This window comes from Crinia signifera, chromosome 9, assembly GCF_055691185.1.
Source record: "Crinia signifera chromosome 9, ASM5569118v1, whole genome shotgun sequence".
NCBI lineage: Eukaryota > Metazoa > Chordata > Amphibia > Anura > Myobatrachidae > Crinia > Crinia signifera.
Window position 1 is genome coordinate 69,674,147 of NC_139225.1, and position 17,960 is coordinate 69,692,106.

At 42.5% G+C, this 17,960-nt stretch overlaps 1 protein-coding gene and 1 long non-coding RNA gene across 2 annotated transcripts in view; one reads left to right on the forward strand and one right to left on the reverse strand.

Moving 5' to 3' along the window:
- Nucleotides 1-437: 437 nt before the first annotated feature.
- Nucleotides 438-17,960, forward strand: part of ARR3 (arrestin 3) — a 34,393-nt gene continuing 16,870 nt past the window's right edge. Inside the window, exons 1-10 of the mRNA XM_083159148.1 lie at nt 438-571; nt 1,824-1,854; nt 2,735-2,795; nt 2,905-2,949; nt 4,005-4,201; nt 4,287-4,346; nt 7,061-7,128; nt 12,124-12,259; nt 15,572-15,656; nt 16,478-16,550. Coding sequence (XP_083015274.1) covers nt 555-571; nt 1,824-1,854; nt 2,735-2,795; nt 2,905-2,949; nt 4,005-4,201; nt 4,287-4,346; nt 7,061-7,128; nt 12,124-12,259; nt 15,572-15,656; nt 16,478-16,550 — 773 coding nt within the window. The 5' untranslated portion in view covers nt 438-554. The remainder of the gene's footprint in view (nt 572-1,823; nt 1,855-2,734; nt 2,796-2,904; nt 2,950-4,004; nt 4,202-4,286; nt 4,347-7,060; nt 7,129-12,123; nt 12,260-15,571; nt 15,657-16,477; nt 16,551-17,960) is intronic.
- Nucleotides 6,920-17,960, reverse strand: part of LOC146035609 (uncharacterized) — a 35,697-nt gene continuing 24,656 nt past the window's right edge. Inside the window, exon 3 of the long non-coding RNA XR_014460685.1 lies at nt 6,920-7,092. This is a non-coding gene — a long non-coding RNA (uncharacterized LOC146035609). The remainder of the gene's footprint in view (nt 7,093-17,960) is intronic.

Sequence of the window (17,960 nt, forward strand, 5' to 3'; positions counted from 1 at the left end):
TGGGTACAAATCCCGAGCATATCAGCATTTTGAAATGTAATAAAAGACAGTGTGACTGAATTACAAAGAGCTTTCAAGGTAAGTTCAGGAATGTTTTACAAGTAGGGTAGGGACAGTGGTGCAGATAAATGCAAGAGTGATAAAGAGAGATAAATGTCCAGCCAATCAGCTCCTTACTGACTTTTTTCAAACACAGCCTGTAACATGGCAGTTAGCAGGTGGTTGGCTGGACATTTATCTCTCCTTATCACCCTTGCATTTATCTCTTGTTAAGGCTTAATACATCTGCCCCAGTGTAAGAAAACAGGTGCAGTCATGAGATGCAGGGTATTAAAAAAGTGGGGAAGTTGTAAATGAAAATAATTAAAACAGACCAATGAAAGGTGCTGAAAAAAGCACCCCTACCCTGGAGAACTGTAAGCGAGACACACCTCGTACCACCCTAGTTATGTCCCTGCTTCTGTCTATATCCCATATTACTATTTAAGTATATTGTCTTTTAGTTTCAAAAGTGGTAATTATATTTATCTTCTCTCCTACAGGTTGAAGACATAATGGCAGATGGTTCTAAGTAAGATTTTAATTTCAAAAGACTGGTTTGGATATAGAGTATTATGATATTTACAATATTTACACCAGAACATTACAAAACACACATTCCCAGAATATCAAACATCCGAGAAAAGATTCCAGCATATCCCATCTCCAGAATGATGCACACATTCCATCTCCATGAATTCTCAATACCATTAGATTCTAAACTGAACCTGGCAACACCTATTATTGAAGAAGCGGAAGCAATCTATAAGCATCTCTTTGCTCTAGACTAGTGGATCCCAAACTCATTCCCCACAACAGTTCACGTTTTCCAGGTCACTCAGCAGGTGCACAGGTGCACTCATCACTCTCTGACACAGTTTAAAAGATCCACAGGTGGAGCTAATTATTTCACATGTGATTCTGGGCCTTATTCTAGTTCACTCTTTCTGACAAAATCCTTCTTAGATGGACAAAACCATGTGCACTGCATGTGGGGCAGATGTAAAATGTGAAGAATTAGATTTGGGTGAGTTATTTTGTTTCTGTGCAGGGTAAATACTGGCTGCTTTATTTTTACACTGCAATATAGATCTCACTTTGAAGTAAAACCCCACCCAAATCTAATTCTCTCTGCACAAGTAACATTTGCCCCACCTGCAGTGCACATGGTTTTGTCCATCTAAGAAGGATTTTGTCAGAAAGAGTGAACTAGAATAAGGCCCTCTGTGAGGAGTGGCGGAAAACATGAACTGATTGGAGTTCTTGAGAACAGAGTTTGGGAATCACTGTAAATGTTTTAGTTTGCAAATAATGATTACGGTCCCAAGTCCAACTCTGCTCCGTCCCAAGTTCGGCATTTTCAAACTAAACCAGGGTTTAACACCTTTTTATTACCTGTGTTGAATTGTCGGGTTGGTGGACACAAATTATAAGCTGTGGTGCTTTCAAAACGCAACTCGACCCAACCTCACCAATACGGCAATAATCCGGGTCCAAGGTGCAATATGAAAGGGGTATAAGCAACAATAAAATGGTTCTACTAGGGGGCCACATTTTTTGTAGAACATAATGGTCTTATTTTCTACATCATAAGGGCAACATATTCACAGCAAAGATGGATATTCTTGTACTTACCGGCGCGAGTAATTACTTCGCATAATTCAGCTACAGACATATTTTCCACACAGCTCAGAGATACAGAATATGTCACAGCTGTGGTTGAATAAGATCACACTACCATCTTCTTCGTCACTCTAACCTAAAGTTTCCACATTCATTTTCAGAGTTTTTAAGAAAACCAGTGGTGATGGAAAGGTGAGACCAAGTATTGAAATCACCTGATGTATATTTTTAATTTACATAATGTAGTTTATTTCCACTTGGAGAAATTTAATCAAACAAAAAATATAGGGACTGATTCAGAGATGGACGCAGTAAGCACAGCAGCTGTATCTTAGTTGCTGTGCAAAAATATGCTAATGCTGCAGGAAGAGCCTTTTATTAATATTCATCGCCTGCATGCTTGTGCGAGCCGCTGATGCATCCAAAGACACAACATTGGATCACTCTGTGTGAACATTGCCCATCTGAGTAACCCCTGGGTTGCACAGGATGGCCAGTTAAGTCACCGTATAAAGACCAGTAAATCTGGGTGAGATTTAATAGGATGAGAGATTCAGAAAGTGAGAGATTTTGTGAGAATTCTCCAGTTTTTTTAAAGCGGCAATCATTTGCACTTCAAAAGCAAACTGGTTTTGCAGTGTCAATGATTGCCGCTTTAAAAAACCTGGAGATTTCTTACCAAATCTCTCACTTTCTGAATCTCTCATCCTATTAAATCTCACCCCCTGTGTCTGGAAACACAGATGCTGGTATCTGTATTCTCAAAAAAACTGACGCAAAGGGCCTCCATTTTGGGAAATGCTTCCCCATGCCCAAGCTGCTGCAGTCTGTCACTCAGGCTGTGACTTAGGGGCCACTGCATCTGACTACATAGAACCCATTCTGCATATGCAGATGCACATTACAGAAAACAATGGAGATGCATGAAAAGCATTGTTATCAGTTTATCTCTGACTCAGGCTGATAACTGTGATACTGATATAATAATGGATAATAGTGGAACATGCTTCATAAATTGTCTTATTTAAATCATTACACTATTAAACAGATTTTGTTTTTCCTGTCCATCTAGTTAGCCATCTATCTTGCAAAACGGGACTTTGTGGATCATGTGGAGTTTGTAGAGCCTGTAGGTCAGTCTCTAAATATCCCTTTTAACATCACGTTAATAATATCCATGTGGGGACCATGTAGCCTTATCTCACAATGTTGGCATCCGTCCTGTCTCCTGTCTTCCTGCAGATGGAGTGATTGTAATTGATCCAGAGTACCAAAAGGACAAGAAAGGTAAACAGAATGTATTATCAATGGAAGACTGATGTGGTGTTTTGCTAATGTTCCCATGGGCTTGTTCTGAAATTACTCATTGCTTTCATGAACATTAATATAATGATCTGCAATAGCAACAAGATACCCATGCATCACTTGGAGAACATTATTTTTTATAAGTGTTTGACGGCAAATTGTATAGCCGAATTAAAGAAGGCCAACGATAATCTGTAAAATCTCAAGCTATGTGGTCTAATAATATTATTATTATTATTATTATTATCGTTTATTTATATGGCGCCACCAAGGTTCCGTGGCGCCTACAATACACAAATGAGCAAAAACAGATAAGGAATTACAGTACAAGCATGGAATAAATCAGGCCTTCATTTCTTACCTCGGCTGTCATCTGTAAGGTAACCCCGCTCCCAATTCTGGTGCCCTTGACTGCCTAATCAGCCTATTGCTTAGTAAAGCATTTGACCTCCATATAAAGATAGGCACACCATCATTACAGAATGATGATCACCAGACAGACACCAGCTGGCCACATGGGGGATTGCGGGGCCATAAATCATGAATATTATAATTTAATTCCTATTCTGCATATTTATGCAATTTCTGTACTTTTATATATTTAGAGAGACACTGGGGCTTTTAGTTTACTGGTTATACATGTCTACGTGGCATTTGCCTCACCTCCTCCCCTTCTCATCATAGGCCCTTGAACTTTTCCAGCTCCAGGCCCATTAGGCCCTTAATCCGACTCTGGGGACACTGATAAGATTAATCATTACCAAGCAGACTGTCAGTGTGCTCCATTCACTCCTCCGTGCACTAAAATATGCCATTATCTTTGAGATCAGCTTGCTGTTTCTGAATGCATTATATGTAATTGCTCAAAAACAGAGCACTGGGTCCATATAGAGTACAGTATGGATCTATGCTCGTTATGGATTATGCAGTGTTTATAGGACTCTATGCACATTAGGGCTGTGTGTGTGAGAGGACTTGGTATATTTTGGTATTTCTGCATCTATCATTCATATAAATTCTTCCTTATTCTATTTTAGTATTTGTGACACTGACTTGTGCTTTCCGCTATGGGCGAGATGACATGGAGCTCATTGGCTTGAGTTTCAGAAAGGACCTGTATGCACTGTCTTGCCAGGTGTACCCCCCTTTGCCAGAGAACAAGAAGCCACTCACACCCCTTCAGGAGAAACTGCATGCAAAACTTGGAGCGAATTCCTTTCCATTCTGCTTTAATGTGAGACGACAACATACTGGAATGTGGAAGTAATGGTCATTTGCCAGTTGCGTTTATTTTATCTTCTTTATCTCATGTATTGCAGATGGCTAAGAACTTGCCATGTTCTGTGACCCTGCAGCCTGGGCCAGAGGATGCTGGGAAGGTAAGATAAGGTTGTACTTCCAAAGTGATACCAAAATGTGAGATAAAAATGTATTAGCACAGCATTATTGCCGAGTACAAGACAATCTCTCCTGCCTTTAATCTCAATTGCAAATTAAGGGTCTGATTCAGGATTGCTTGTAGCAATTCAAATTCTTACCTAGCCCCAATGGTCGGGGTTTGCGTATGCGCATTTCTGTGCATGTGCAAACCACGACTGCGCTGTGGGGAGGGAGGGCCGGGGGCGGACACAGAGCTGGACCAGGGAAACGCCTAGCGTTTTATGGATGTCCACTTGGGAATGTGGGCGGGCTGATGCCTGGCAGGGGCGGGCGGCTGATGTCACAGGATTTTTAGAAGCCCTCCGTCTTCCTGATAGCTCTCATAGGTAAAAGTCAGTTTAGACAGAGTTGTTCTCGTACACATCCCTTCGCATATTACCGAGGGGATTTGGCAGCGGTGGGGTCTGTTGTTCGGGTGGACGGAATGCGGCATTAAGCCGCTCGCTAAGTAGTGAGCGATTGCTGCTTAGCGAGCAGTGTTGAATTAGGCCCTAAATTAGATTATATTTTTACTGCCACAGAGAAGTATTTAATTTATAATTTTACATTTCCACAATGCTACTAATATCCATTTATGAGTCCTGACCTCTTAATCCCGAATTTCATATTATTTCCCAAATAAATCATTTGTGTTATTAGTTCTATTATGTCCCCTTTGATAGGCCAATCAAACACAGGATACATTATAAATTCTTATCCTCTGGTATTTTCCTTCAATTCTCCAACACAATGAGAAAAGTCACAGTAAATTGGGTGAACAGTTTTGTGGGGAGGACTACATTCCATACGGGTGTGGTATGACTGCCCAACATTGGGATCCCGACTGCCGGTGCTCCAACAGGAAGGTGAGCGCAAAGAAGCCCCCACAAGGGAGAATAGCCCCTGTCGGAGCACTGGCAGTCGGGATTCTGATGTCGGTATGCTGACAGTCACCCGGCACCCTTCCATACTCACTCCCTCCCAATTGACCATGTGACCGTCAGTCACATGGTCAGCATCTCCCGGTGCCCAGCAACTCCCAGTGTGCTGGGCATTCCTCCACAATGACGGCAAATGGTAGGTGTGGCTTACAGCTTGAAAACTCCCACAAAGCCATGCCCCTTTTGCCGAGGCCAGGCTCACTTTTTCGGAGTGCATGCAGAGAGTCCAAAATTGTGGATGCAAGATGTTGGGAAGTATGCCTTACTTAACCAACTCCAGACTACTTCCAATGCCTTTAGTGTACAAAGGATCCCAATAAAATCTGGATCCTTTGTGCACCGACAAAAAATGCTTTATTTTTTTCTTGTTGGGTTTGTAGGTTTAATCTAAAACGGTTGGTGGCACCCCAACACAAAATAAATTAGACTTTCGTGTCTTGGAATATTGTGAATAGTGGAATTTAAGGATCCAAGATATTTAAAAACCTATACTGTTAGGAGCCATTATTAATGGCTCATTTCTGTATTGTCTGTTCTGTGTTGTTTTCAGTCTTGGTTTGATATTTTTACTTTCTGGTGGCCTCCGGTGGTGGGTCTGTGCCATTGCAGTTTAATCCTCTGTGAACTTAATTATTCACAAGCCTGAGAGGTAATGACCTCGTTATCCCTGCTGGGAGTTGGTCTGGATTTAGCACAGGTTTCTGTATCACCTGAGTCCTTTATAAGGCATTCTGGCCAGCACTGCCAGTTATAGTTCTGCCTTAGTTCTGTCCTAGCTGCTTGTTAGCCTGCAGAGAGTTCCTAGTGGAGTTCTCCCTAGCCTTGTCCTGAGCCTTGACTAGTCCTGTCAGAGCCCAGATACTGCCCTGTGTACCCCTTGTCTACTCTTGTCGAGCCCCAAGCCTGGCTTTCACTATGGTGTCCGTGTTCCTGGTCCCCGTCAGCATTCCTGCCTGCCTCCACTGCAGCCTCCTGAGTTCTGTCTGCTGTGTACCATCATTCCAGATAAGTCAGGGGCTCTCCCTGCAGCTGCTTGTTATTATTACTTTGAACGGTTCCATCTCTGCATTGTTGCAGCAGCTCACACTGGGGGTCTGGTTTGTCATTCCTTCCTTGTGTAGTTATCTGGGCATGTTTTGTGTATTTACCACCACATGGGGAGAATTCCTCGCATTTTTTGGTAGACTCTGGGGGTACCCCATCCTGTGTGTCGCTTTAGTCAGCTTTCCTCTTGCCATCTCCCCGCCTCGGTGGACGAGTTGTATTACCAAAAAAACCTGGCAACATCAAGGTCAGAGCTGGCCTAACCAGCTCCTTCGAACGCGGCTGTTATAGGCAAAGTCTAGCACCGCACGCGTCCGCCGACCACGAGGAGAGGCAACATAGTTAGGGGTCAGGTTTGGTGATACCCTCCAGAGTCCTTACATATACAACTGGTGCAGGATCCTTTTTTGTGTGGTTTCTACTTCTTATGTCTCTCTATTTCACAACTACCACTCCAAATGTGCTTTTATTTTTTGGATTAACACGCTTGAGGTACAGAAGTATTACCCTTGAGGTACAGAAATATTACTGTACAACCACTCATTCCTCCAACCCACCATAATGTAACCCTTACTGTGCACTGCTTACTGCTTGTTTAGAGCAAAGTGTTTAAATAAATGTTCCATCATACTCCTTTTATGTTTCCTATCAATTACTGCCATTCCTCACTCACTGTTCTTCTCTTGCAGCCCTGTGGTGTGGATTTTGAAGTGAAAGGATTCTGTGCAGAAAATGTAGAGGAGAAAGTCCATAAAAAGTATGATTGAAATGAAAATCACAGATATAAAGCAAACAATTAGTTATGCATTAACATTATTCAAGTCAATCATGTTATAGATGTACGTTATATACAGTAGCAACCTCTTGGCCATGACCTGAAGTTCTTTAGCCTTAATAATATTTTTGAGCCAGAGGCACCTACTGTTACAGCTGTTACAGCCCTGTATCTTCAATGATACAGAGAAATGATAGTATATGAGACTCCTATTTTTAATCATGTACCCTAAGGGGGTACTTAAGTCCTGCTGAGTAGGCTGCATTTATTCGTAGCCAAGCAAGCAGGTCATCGCCAACCTGCCAAACGCACCCTCCTCACACGCCGCCTAAATCCTCTCGCTACGCTGCAAGCGGATGAGTACGCTTACACATCCGCTCACAAGCACCGGCACAGAGGAAAAATCCTTCAATGGTTACTTACCAACAAAGGATTTTTCCTCTCCACACAACTAAAGGCTACTTTTCAGCTGCACTCTCTTTTCCGGATTGGAGGTGGCTGCTGACGTCATGTGATGTCAGCCTTCTGCCCAAGCAAGCAGGGGCCCATCCAGTGTTTCTATGGGAGCACCCACCATTTTTTTGGGCACATCCACCCCGGAACACCCCTTGCCTGTCAATCAGGCAGCAAGCGCCCCAGCGATGAATAATATTGCAGAAGGCGCTCGCTGCGGGGGTCTGTACATGCACATTAGCAGCTCGGACAAGGGAGCAAATTGAGACCTGAACATACAGGTCTGAATTACCTCCTATGTTTTGAAGTCATATGGTGGTCACAACAAGTATTGATTTGATTTAGATTTCTCTTCTGTTCATTTACTTTGGATTTAGTAAAATAATAAAAAAAAAATGATTAACACATTTGTTCAAACAGTTGGCAGAACATAATTGCCTTTTTTTATTATTTGGTTGGCAGAGAAAAAAAATGTGTATAGACTGGTGTAATATTTTAACAATTGCCAGGCAAGCATATATTTCATATTTTATTGCATTCTTTATTTAAGCTAATAATATGAAAACAAAATGGGTACTTGTGTACAATCACGGCTCCCACGATGTCCATCATATAGTAAAAAATCGCATCGCATGCGATTTTTAACAGAAATGCATCCAAATGCATTGAAATTAGTATCAAACATGTTCAATGGCCCCCAAATGTCATTTTTGAGGCTGTACCACCCCCACTATCAACACGAACCCGAAGCGTGGCGAGCGCAGCGAGCCCGCGAGGGGCGGCGGTACGCGTCCTACGACCTTTTCATACCCCCACTATCCATGTCGGTGTGGAGTTGAGAATAGAAAGTGTGGCGAGCGCAGCGAGCCACCGAGCCCGAAGCGTGGCGAGCGCAGCGAGCCCCGCGAGGGGACACGGATACCTTCACAGGTATCCGTGTCCCCTCGCGGGCTTCACAGGTGTCCGCGTCCCCTCGCCACGGTTCGGGCTCGGTGGCTCGCTGCGCTCGCCACATTTTCTATTCTCAACTCCACGCCGATGTGGATAGTGGGGGTATGAAAAGGTTGTAGGATGCGTACCGCCACGCTTCGGGTTCGCGTTGATAGTGGGGGTGGTAGAGCCTCAAAAATGACATTTGGGGGCCATTGAACATGTTTGATACTAATTTCAATGCATTTAGATGCATTTCTGTTAAAAATCTACATTTGGCATGCGATGGGAGCCGTGAAAGTACACAAATACCTAAAAATGTAATCTGCATATACTGTTTTGTATTATATCAACAGTAACCCATCATATACCAAGACAGGATTGTAGCATTTGTATAGGGGTATTTTTCCATAATTGTACATCTTTGTACCTGTAGAAAGGTAGATACTTTGTTGGCACATATGTGTTGGTACAATTAACATAGGACTAAATAGTATTATATCGGCGCTTTCTTCAGTTGACACAAATCTCCAGTAATGTTTTAATTAATTAAGTGTGTGTGTGTGTGTGTGTGTGTATATATATATATATATATATATATATATATATATATATAATGGAGAAGGCCTGGCACTCCCGCAGCTGGGTCTGAATACCCCGGTGCCTTCCAGGACAGGTAGGTAGAGGAATGGAAGAGGCGGCACTCAAATGGGATTTTTCAAAAGGGTATTGTGGCAAAAGAAAGGTCCTTTCTTTGCCACAATACACTTTTGATAAATCCCATTTGAGTGCCGCCTCTTCCATTCCTCTATATATATATATATCTCTCAAACATATGTATGGATAACTCCTATACGTGTAGGGTTCTTGCAGCGTAAAAAGTTTTCTAAAGCGCTAGAATCAATGTATATTAAAAATAATAAAATTTATTAAACTAATATATTTCACTGGCCAGTTATAGAAACAGATATTAGAAACCAAAATGCATATAATACTAGTTAATTGACCGATATAGCACAGCTGATGATTGCTGAGACAGCCGTTAGATTGTTGTCAGAGAACTCTGTGGAGGAACATCTGAGTCCAGCTGATTTAAACACTGTCCGCAGTGGATCATAGGTATTTATGTCACTTGGTAGTGATAAGCAGTGTTCTCTTACCCACTGTCTGGCCAGACAAAGATAAAAATGCAAAAAAAGAAAACAAAAATAAAAAAAATATATAAGGAATTGAATTTCCCAATGCCTGCTAACTATTAACCATCCAGACACTTTTAAAATTCTGCCGAAAAACGGTCACAGTACTTGCTTTTCATGCAGGTATAGAGGGGATCCCCTTTTTAAGCTCCAGAGAAGATGATGTTGGAAGCAATAAGTTTATTATTCTTGCTTCCAACGTATGCATTTTGGTTTTTAATTTCTGTTTCTATCACTGGCCAGTGAAATATATTAGTTTCATAAATTGTATTATTTTTTATTTAATTAACATAGGAGTCTGTCCGAATGTAAATAATCCAACAATGTTAATAGTTCAGCTATTTCTTCAATATTGGAGTAGAGGGTGTTTTATAAAAGCAGTTAGAACGTTTCCAACAATATAAATAGATGACGCAGGCCACTACATCAAATAGGAATCTCCTAAATGTTTCAGCAACTTTAGCAGACAAGATTATCTGGAACACTCTTAAGATGCCCATACACCAGCGATGTATTCAGGCAATCCTCAGATCCCAGGATGGTTGCACCAGGTGATCAGGAATATTAGATATATGTCTAAAAATCCCGATCCCCCAATCCTGGCAGAATAAGGACTTTTTAACATGCTTAATTTCTCCAATCTCCCGCCAGATCAACAATCATCACTGCTGGCTGATCGGCACACCCAGGTGGCAGAACAACAGTGTCAGGGGATTGAGCCCACAGGTGTATGGGCACCTTCAAGGTAGAGTTCGCCACTTGGGTGGATTCGTGCAGTGAAGTATTTGGGAGTTCAGGCCGTGCTCGCACTTTCAAGTGAGTTTGGGCGTGTTTGGGTGTTCGATTGCATTTGGGCGCATTCGAATGCTTGGGTATTCATGCAATTGGGCATATTCAGGCACACTTGGGTATTCTGGCTCGAACGCTCAGGAATTAAGGTGCCTGAGTGTTTGGGTGTTCGGACTTCCAGGCGATCGATGGGGGGGGGGGGGAGCGACGTGTGTGTGGCTACAATTTAAAGGCATACTACTGAAGGGATTCAAATTTATATTTATAAATCTTTGTCAAAACTTACTCTTTGCATAAAATCTTTTGTCCAGGACTGATAGGGGGAACAAAAGAAATCCTAAAATAAATCTTAACATCACAGAACTTTCTTGTGTGTTGGTGCCTTTTAGACTAATGTAGGGTACACACCAGGATGATCTGTGTTCAATTCCCTAAGGGGCGCATTTATCAACATATTGCAATGCCGGCCCAGTGGCATCGCCGGACATTGCATTGCGGTGTTGAAGTACACCGCCTGAATGTATGATTAAAAGGGCGCAGGCCTGACCTGAATGTATGATTAAAAGGGCGCAGGCCTGACCCGGCGAAGCCCTGACCCGGAAGCCGGGGGGTCTGCGCATGCGCGGTTATGCGCTGACCCCTGTGACCGAACTGCCCCGCTCGGCAGTGCGATCCTGCAGCCGTAGGCTACAATGGGCTATCGCCATCCCAGAATGGCGATAGCCCAGGGATGCGAAGCCGGGCTGCCCAATGTTAATACATCGGGCAGCTTCGCATCCCCCATAGAAACCTATGGGGGATGCGGCCGGCGGCGGTGCAGGGGGGATCCCTGCTGCGGTCCCCCTTTGATACATTTAGGAAATACTTCATATTTGCAGCTAAACTCCGAAAGCTGGTGTTTGGGGGGATTTAGCCGCAAATATGGTTTAATAAATGGGCTCCTATATCACTACCAATTGGATGTAAAAAGTGCAGATTCCAATCCGATGCATGCCCCCGCCGGTTGGAAAGTCGACCTGCTGCAGTAAGGATTTGTTAAACTCCCTTCGACTGGGTACAGATTGTGCACAGATTGTGTACTCCAATCCATTGTGTGATTTCAAGGAAAGGTCGTCCTGGTGTGTACCCAGCATTAATAGCAGTTCACATCCAATTTGTGCTGTAGTGTTTGTAGTGCTGCAAGGTGTATGACTGCTCTATTACTGAGCCTTTCAAAGCAGTTAAGTACCGTCCTTGCAGCATTTAGAAGTTTCCAACCTGATGAAGAAGGCTATGAATTGCTAAAATGAATCATTTATTTGTATTATTGGAAATTCTGTCCACTTCTATAAAACATTCTACTCCAATATTGTAAAACTAAATGAGCATTAAACTACTGCATTACTTTATTGCTTATATTCAGAAATAATCTTCCCTTCATTCACATCTGTGAGACAGCTACTGTACTGTATCTTTTTATTATCCATACTTAGGAATTCTGGATTTCCTTTATATCTGAGTAAGTCAGTAAACTAGACTGGTTAACTCATTTCAGACTACTATTGAGGATTTTGAATGATGTGTACTGTTACTTATAATACTTATTCCTCTCTCTATTCCCAATGCCCAGGAACACAGTTCGTCTCATTATCAGAAAAGTCCAGTTTGCCCCTGAATCCTCAGGAGCAGCCCCACGTGCAGAAATCACACGTCAGTTCATGATGTCAGACAAACCCCTGACTCTGGAGGCCTCGCTAGACAAGGAGGTGAAATACAAATCTAATATTATTATAATTATTATAATTTTATTTATAAGGCGCCACAAGTGTTTCGCAGCGCCGTACAAAGGAACAATACAGGGAGACAAAACTTGGCATAACATTGAATAAATAACAAAAATACAGTACAAATAAAGAGCGCCACAGATCAATACACATTACAGCTGAAATGTAAGTAGTGAGGACTCAGGGCCTTATTCTGGTTGGAGCGGCCGGGCCGTACGCGTACGTCCCGGGATTTTTTATGATCTGCGCATGCGTACATTCGCTAATGCGCAGGCGCGACCACTCACCAACGCTTACGGACGGGTCTCTACGTGCGAAAAAACCTGTACGCGAGTGTACGGGTATTGGGGGCGGCATAGGGGCGTGAAGAGGGGAGCGGCCGAAATAATGAGGGAAAATGGGCGTAAATATGGGCGTACACGGGGGTGTGCACCAAAAATGAGCGGTGCTACTACCGCACGATCGACTAAAGCACCGTTCATTTCGGACACAAAACAGGCTGCCGCCAACCGCCAGCTCAAACCACCCCTACAGATACCGCATGCCAGCGTGAGCCTGGGTTAGCTAATTTACGCGGATTACTACTCAAACACATACACCTGAATGTAATAAGCAATGCTGCAGTCTATTAAGTCAAAACCATGAATTCACTACCTGCAAGCCACACACAGCACTCTAACACATTGGAAGGTTATCTTTCTATACTTCTCTACATTTAAAGGTTTGTTTAATTTAAGGTAAGAATCTTTGTAAGACCTGCTTATATATGCTAAGGTAGGTATTTGTTAAACAGGTCGACACATTCACTACGTGCTTTCATAGACTTTACACAGTAGCACACTCAATCTACACAAGTCGACATGTGTCAACGTGTTCACTCTAATACAAACATAGGTTTTGTATTTATTATACAATAACATAAACCACATCTAACACCTACAAAGGATGTTTCAGCAATGTTTTAAGCCCATGGCCACTATTTTGCACATTAATTAATTCAATCAATTAATTAATTTTCATAATTAGAGTTGAAAGGCAACATTTGCAGGTCCATATATATGAAGGGTATGTCAGCGTACACGGACGTACGCTCACTCTCACGAGCGGTGACATAAGCTGACTTTTCTATTGAAAACAATAGGGACCCGTCCGTGCAAGCTGGCGTACGCTCAGATAGCCGCAAGAAGTCGGTGGGGAGACGGACGAAAGATGTCCGTAAACGGCGCCGTACGCTCAGTTGTACGCCTGTTGTCGGAGTGCAAGGGCTGGGCCGTCCGCGTACGTTGCCGTACGCTCATTTGTACGCCACTCCCCTTCTACGGTATTTCTGCCCGTACGTAAGCGGCTGATTTGTGGGTGGACCTAACCCTAACGGCCGCGTACGGCTAGCGTACGTTAATAGTGAACGTACGCATGTTTGGCCGCTCCGATCAGAATAACCTCCTCAATCAGCATACAACTAGAGGCTTGAGGCCAATGATGGAGATGAGTATGCAGACGAAGATGGTCACTGAGTGTGGGAGTATAGAAGAGCTGTGAGTGAAATGTGAAGAGAAGTGGGCTTTGACAACAGGAGGGAAGAGGGCCAATCTTAACCATCGTCTTTAATCTTTGTATTATTATTAGTATTCTTTGCATTGCTGATCTATGAACAGAGTCTTGAAGTGACATGCACACAGATCTAGCAGGTTCAAAACTCATAGTACTCAAACTTTAAATGTTAAAGATAGACACATTACATTCATCTTTTTCATTCAAGTGGTATAGCCTTCACCTTGGAATGCTAGCACAGGGGATACCCCATTCCTCAATATACTCACAAACTGAGAGGTTAGTACGGCATACAGATGTAGCCATGCTCATCGTTGCTGTAGAATCGCCATCCTGGCGTCCTTGTTGTGCCATAAGAAATGTCCCGATAAGGCTCTCTTATTGGGATGCCAAAACGCTATTTGACCTCGTAGTGCACCGCAATGCAGCAAGATGAAAACTGCCAGGTCGGAAAGTGGTAACGAAAACTCATTTTTGCGAAGAGACACTTGCAAAAGCCGTTCATACAGTGAGTTTAGTCCATGACATGCTCAGCACCTCACCCCCAACATCACTGATTTCAATCCCCACAAAGCCTGGAAGCTAAATGCAAACAGCTCTGCACCTCCCCATCCATCAGCCTCCGTCCCTTCATTGCAGCTTCTAAGGCCACCCGCAATGCATACTATATACAGTACAATAAAGTAGATCTTGCACTACTGTACAGTATGTTACTGTACTGTGTTTCGTTGAAGACCTCAGGAATGTGCAATGGTGATTTTCAAAAGCGACAACTGGTGGATGAACATAAGCATTACACTCACCGGCAACTTGATATGCCACACTAGACCACGCTGCAACATAATATGCCTCCCTGCGAAAAGGCGTAGTGCGCTTCATGAATTGATTCAATTACCATAGAAAGGATAGATAAGTGTGGCTATATCTGTATCTGGTTGGTCTTTTTTCCTCACTTATGTTGACTAAATTCTTCATTTAATAAAACCATGAAAGGAGAAATACGTAGCAAGGGGTTCATATAAAGAAATCCCTTCATTTATAAAATATCTGCAGGGACACATACCAGAAATATAGGAAAGGAACAGCTTATGAACGTGGTCCTTCTTTATGAAAACCTGTACTTTTCCTCAGTATTCTGGTATTAGTCCCCCCAATATGTTTTTTTAATTGTGGAACTATTTATATGTTGTAAATAAAGGAAATTATGTATATGAACCCCTTGCTATGTTGTTCATGGTTTGATTGAATAACTGGATGAGCATCAGAAGATTATCTGATCATTTTAGTGCTCTGTGCAATGATTAAATAATTCTCATCACTGCATACAGTTGATCTATATTGATATAATATATATTATCTCTGTACAGGCAGCACGGATGGTGTAATGGTTAGCATTACTGCCTCAAAGCACTGAGGACATGGGTTCAATACCCACCATAATCCTATCTGTGTGGAGTTTGTATATTCTCCCCGTACTTGCGTGGGTTTCCTCTGGGTATTCTGATTTCCTCCCACATTTGCAAAATATTCTGGTAGGTTATTTGGCTCCTAACAAAAATTAACCCACGAATGTCTGTGTGTGCCTATACATGTGGTATGAAATATAGATTGCAAGCTCCACTGGGGCAGGGACTAATGTGAATGTTCAAATATTGTCTGTAAAGCGCTGCAGAATATGTGTGCGCAATATAAGAAACTGTTCAATGAAATACTTATTTAATCTTTTATTTCCCTGTGTTATAGATACATTACCACGGTGAACCCATCACTATTAATTTGAAAATCAACAACTCAACCAGTAAGATTGTGAAGAAGATTAAGATCACAGGTATACAAATAATTATCCTGGGTTTACTTGTGTATGGTCCTTATTCAGATGTGGTTGGAGTTGCTATAACTGCTGCTTAAATGGAAGCAGTAGGGACCTGCTGCATTACCGCATCCAATCTGAGTACTAGAATGTAGCATTGAATCTACACCATCTTCACCATCTTCACCATTCCAAAGCTGTGCATTTTGCAGCTTTGCGAGTCAGTTAACGCAAATGGGTTTTGCAGCTTGCGTGTGGGGCAGAAATCATTTGATAGTCGCCGACCATCTAATGATTTCTCAAGTGCTTGCAAATCTAAGTCAGCATCTGCTGACTTAGATCTACGGTGCCCTTTGACGGGAAGAGGGCGGGCAGTTGACATCCGGTGACGTCAGCTGCCCGGCACCAGCGTCACCGGCGAATTACTCTGGGAACCCCCAGCATTTTCATGGGAATGCCCATGAAACACTGGGTGTTCCCATGGGCGCAACCCATGTCTGCCGCCCCACGCCCTTACTGCTGCCTGCGTATGGGCCGGTGAATAATCAATGTGCCACGCTCACTCGCACAGGGGAGCGTGCAAATTAGAATGACCTCCATAGTGGGTACCTTAGGGCACCATTATTGCAAAGAAACAGTTAAAATGTTATTACATGGTGTATGTATATGCCTTCACCTTGCACTGGAAATAATTGATATAATCCATAATCCAATTATCTGTTGTCACCGTAACCCATAACTGACGTGCTCCGTGCATTTGAAGTTCAAGTTCATTTAAACTGTTCTGTGTATTAAGTTAGTTTAATTGAAAATGATTGTCTTCCCATAACTTCCCACAGTGGATCAGGTGACAGATGTGGTGCTGTATTCATTGGACAAGTATTCCAAGACTGTTTGCACTGAGGAGATGAAGTGAGTGTATAAAAGAGAATGTGATTAATGACAAACAAAAATAAGGATCATGGTCAAAGTACAGTTTCAACTGAAAGAACATCAACATTATATATTTTATATATATATATATATATATATATATATATATATATATATATATATATATATATATACAAAGGCGTAACTACCATTGGTGCAAGGGGTGCAACTGCTATGGGGCCCAGAGCTGAAGGGGGCCCATCTTTACAGTCTAAGGTATACTGTATGTGCTATATTCATTTATTACCAACAGTTGCTAAATAGGGGGCCCATACAAACTTTTGCTATGGGGCCTATGAATGTCTAGTTACGCCTCTGTATATATATATATATTAGACGAGGATATAATAGATAATGTGGTCAAATACACTGGAAGATGAGCTGCTCTAATTGTTTATTTAGTACTTCTTAAAGTGCATGTATCACTAAAGACAGAGGGCAGAGTGTGCTAAATACAGAGTAGTCGCACCTTGTTCCAGTTGTACCAGTGCAAACATATCATTTTTTGTTCTGTACCAAGATTCTTGCAATTATTATGATAAGAGTTGAAAATGCATGAAAAAGAGTGAACACATTGGAGTAAATGTACTAAGATGGGAGTTCTGTTGAAGAACAACCAATCAGGTTCTACTTCTTATTTATTTAGCACCTTCTAGAAGATATCTAATCTTTAACTCCCATTTTAGTAAATTTAACTCATCCAGTTGGATTTCAGCAAAGAAAAGTAAATGACAAACATAAAATACCACATGGATCCAATGTCCCCTCACTCTACTGTTTTGCACTAAACACCTACTGAGATTATACCACTCACCATAGGTGTGCACACATTGGGCCTGATTCTGGTTCACTTTGCAAAAGCAAATTCACTAATGGACAAAACAATGTGCACTGCAGGTGGGGCAGATTTAATATGTGCAGAGAGAGTAATGCTGGGTACACACCAGGACGACAAGGGTCCGATCCCATCCATCTAGATCCAATTCCGACCGATTGGATGTAGATTGTGTGGTGATTGGGCCCTTTTTTGTCCTGGTGTGGACGGATACCGATCCGATGCGTGGTCCTGCGGGTCGGTCGTCATTATTCAGATCCTACCTGCAGCAGGTAGGATCTGGAAATGACCATACTCCCAAGTGCGGGTCGCCATCGGATCGGACCCGCTCACAGTGCACATCATGAGTGGGTCGTGCCCCCCGCATCATCGTGAGCGGGTCGGAAGATACACTGATGACCCGCTCACATCGTGCATCGTGAGCGGGTCGTCCTGGTGTGTACCCCACATTAGATTTGGGTGGCGTTTGTACTTCAAACTGATATCTATATTCCCATTTTAAAAATAAATTAGCCAGTATTTACCCTACACAGAAACAAAAGAACAGCCAAATC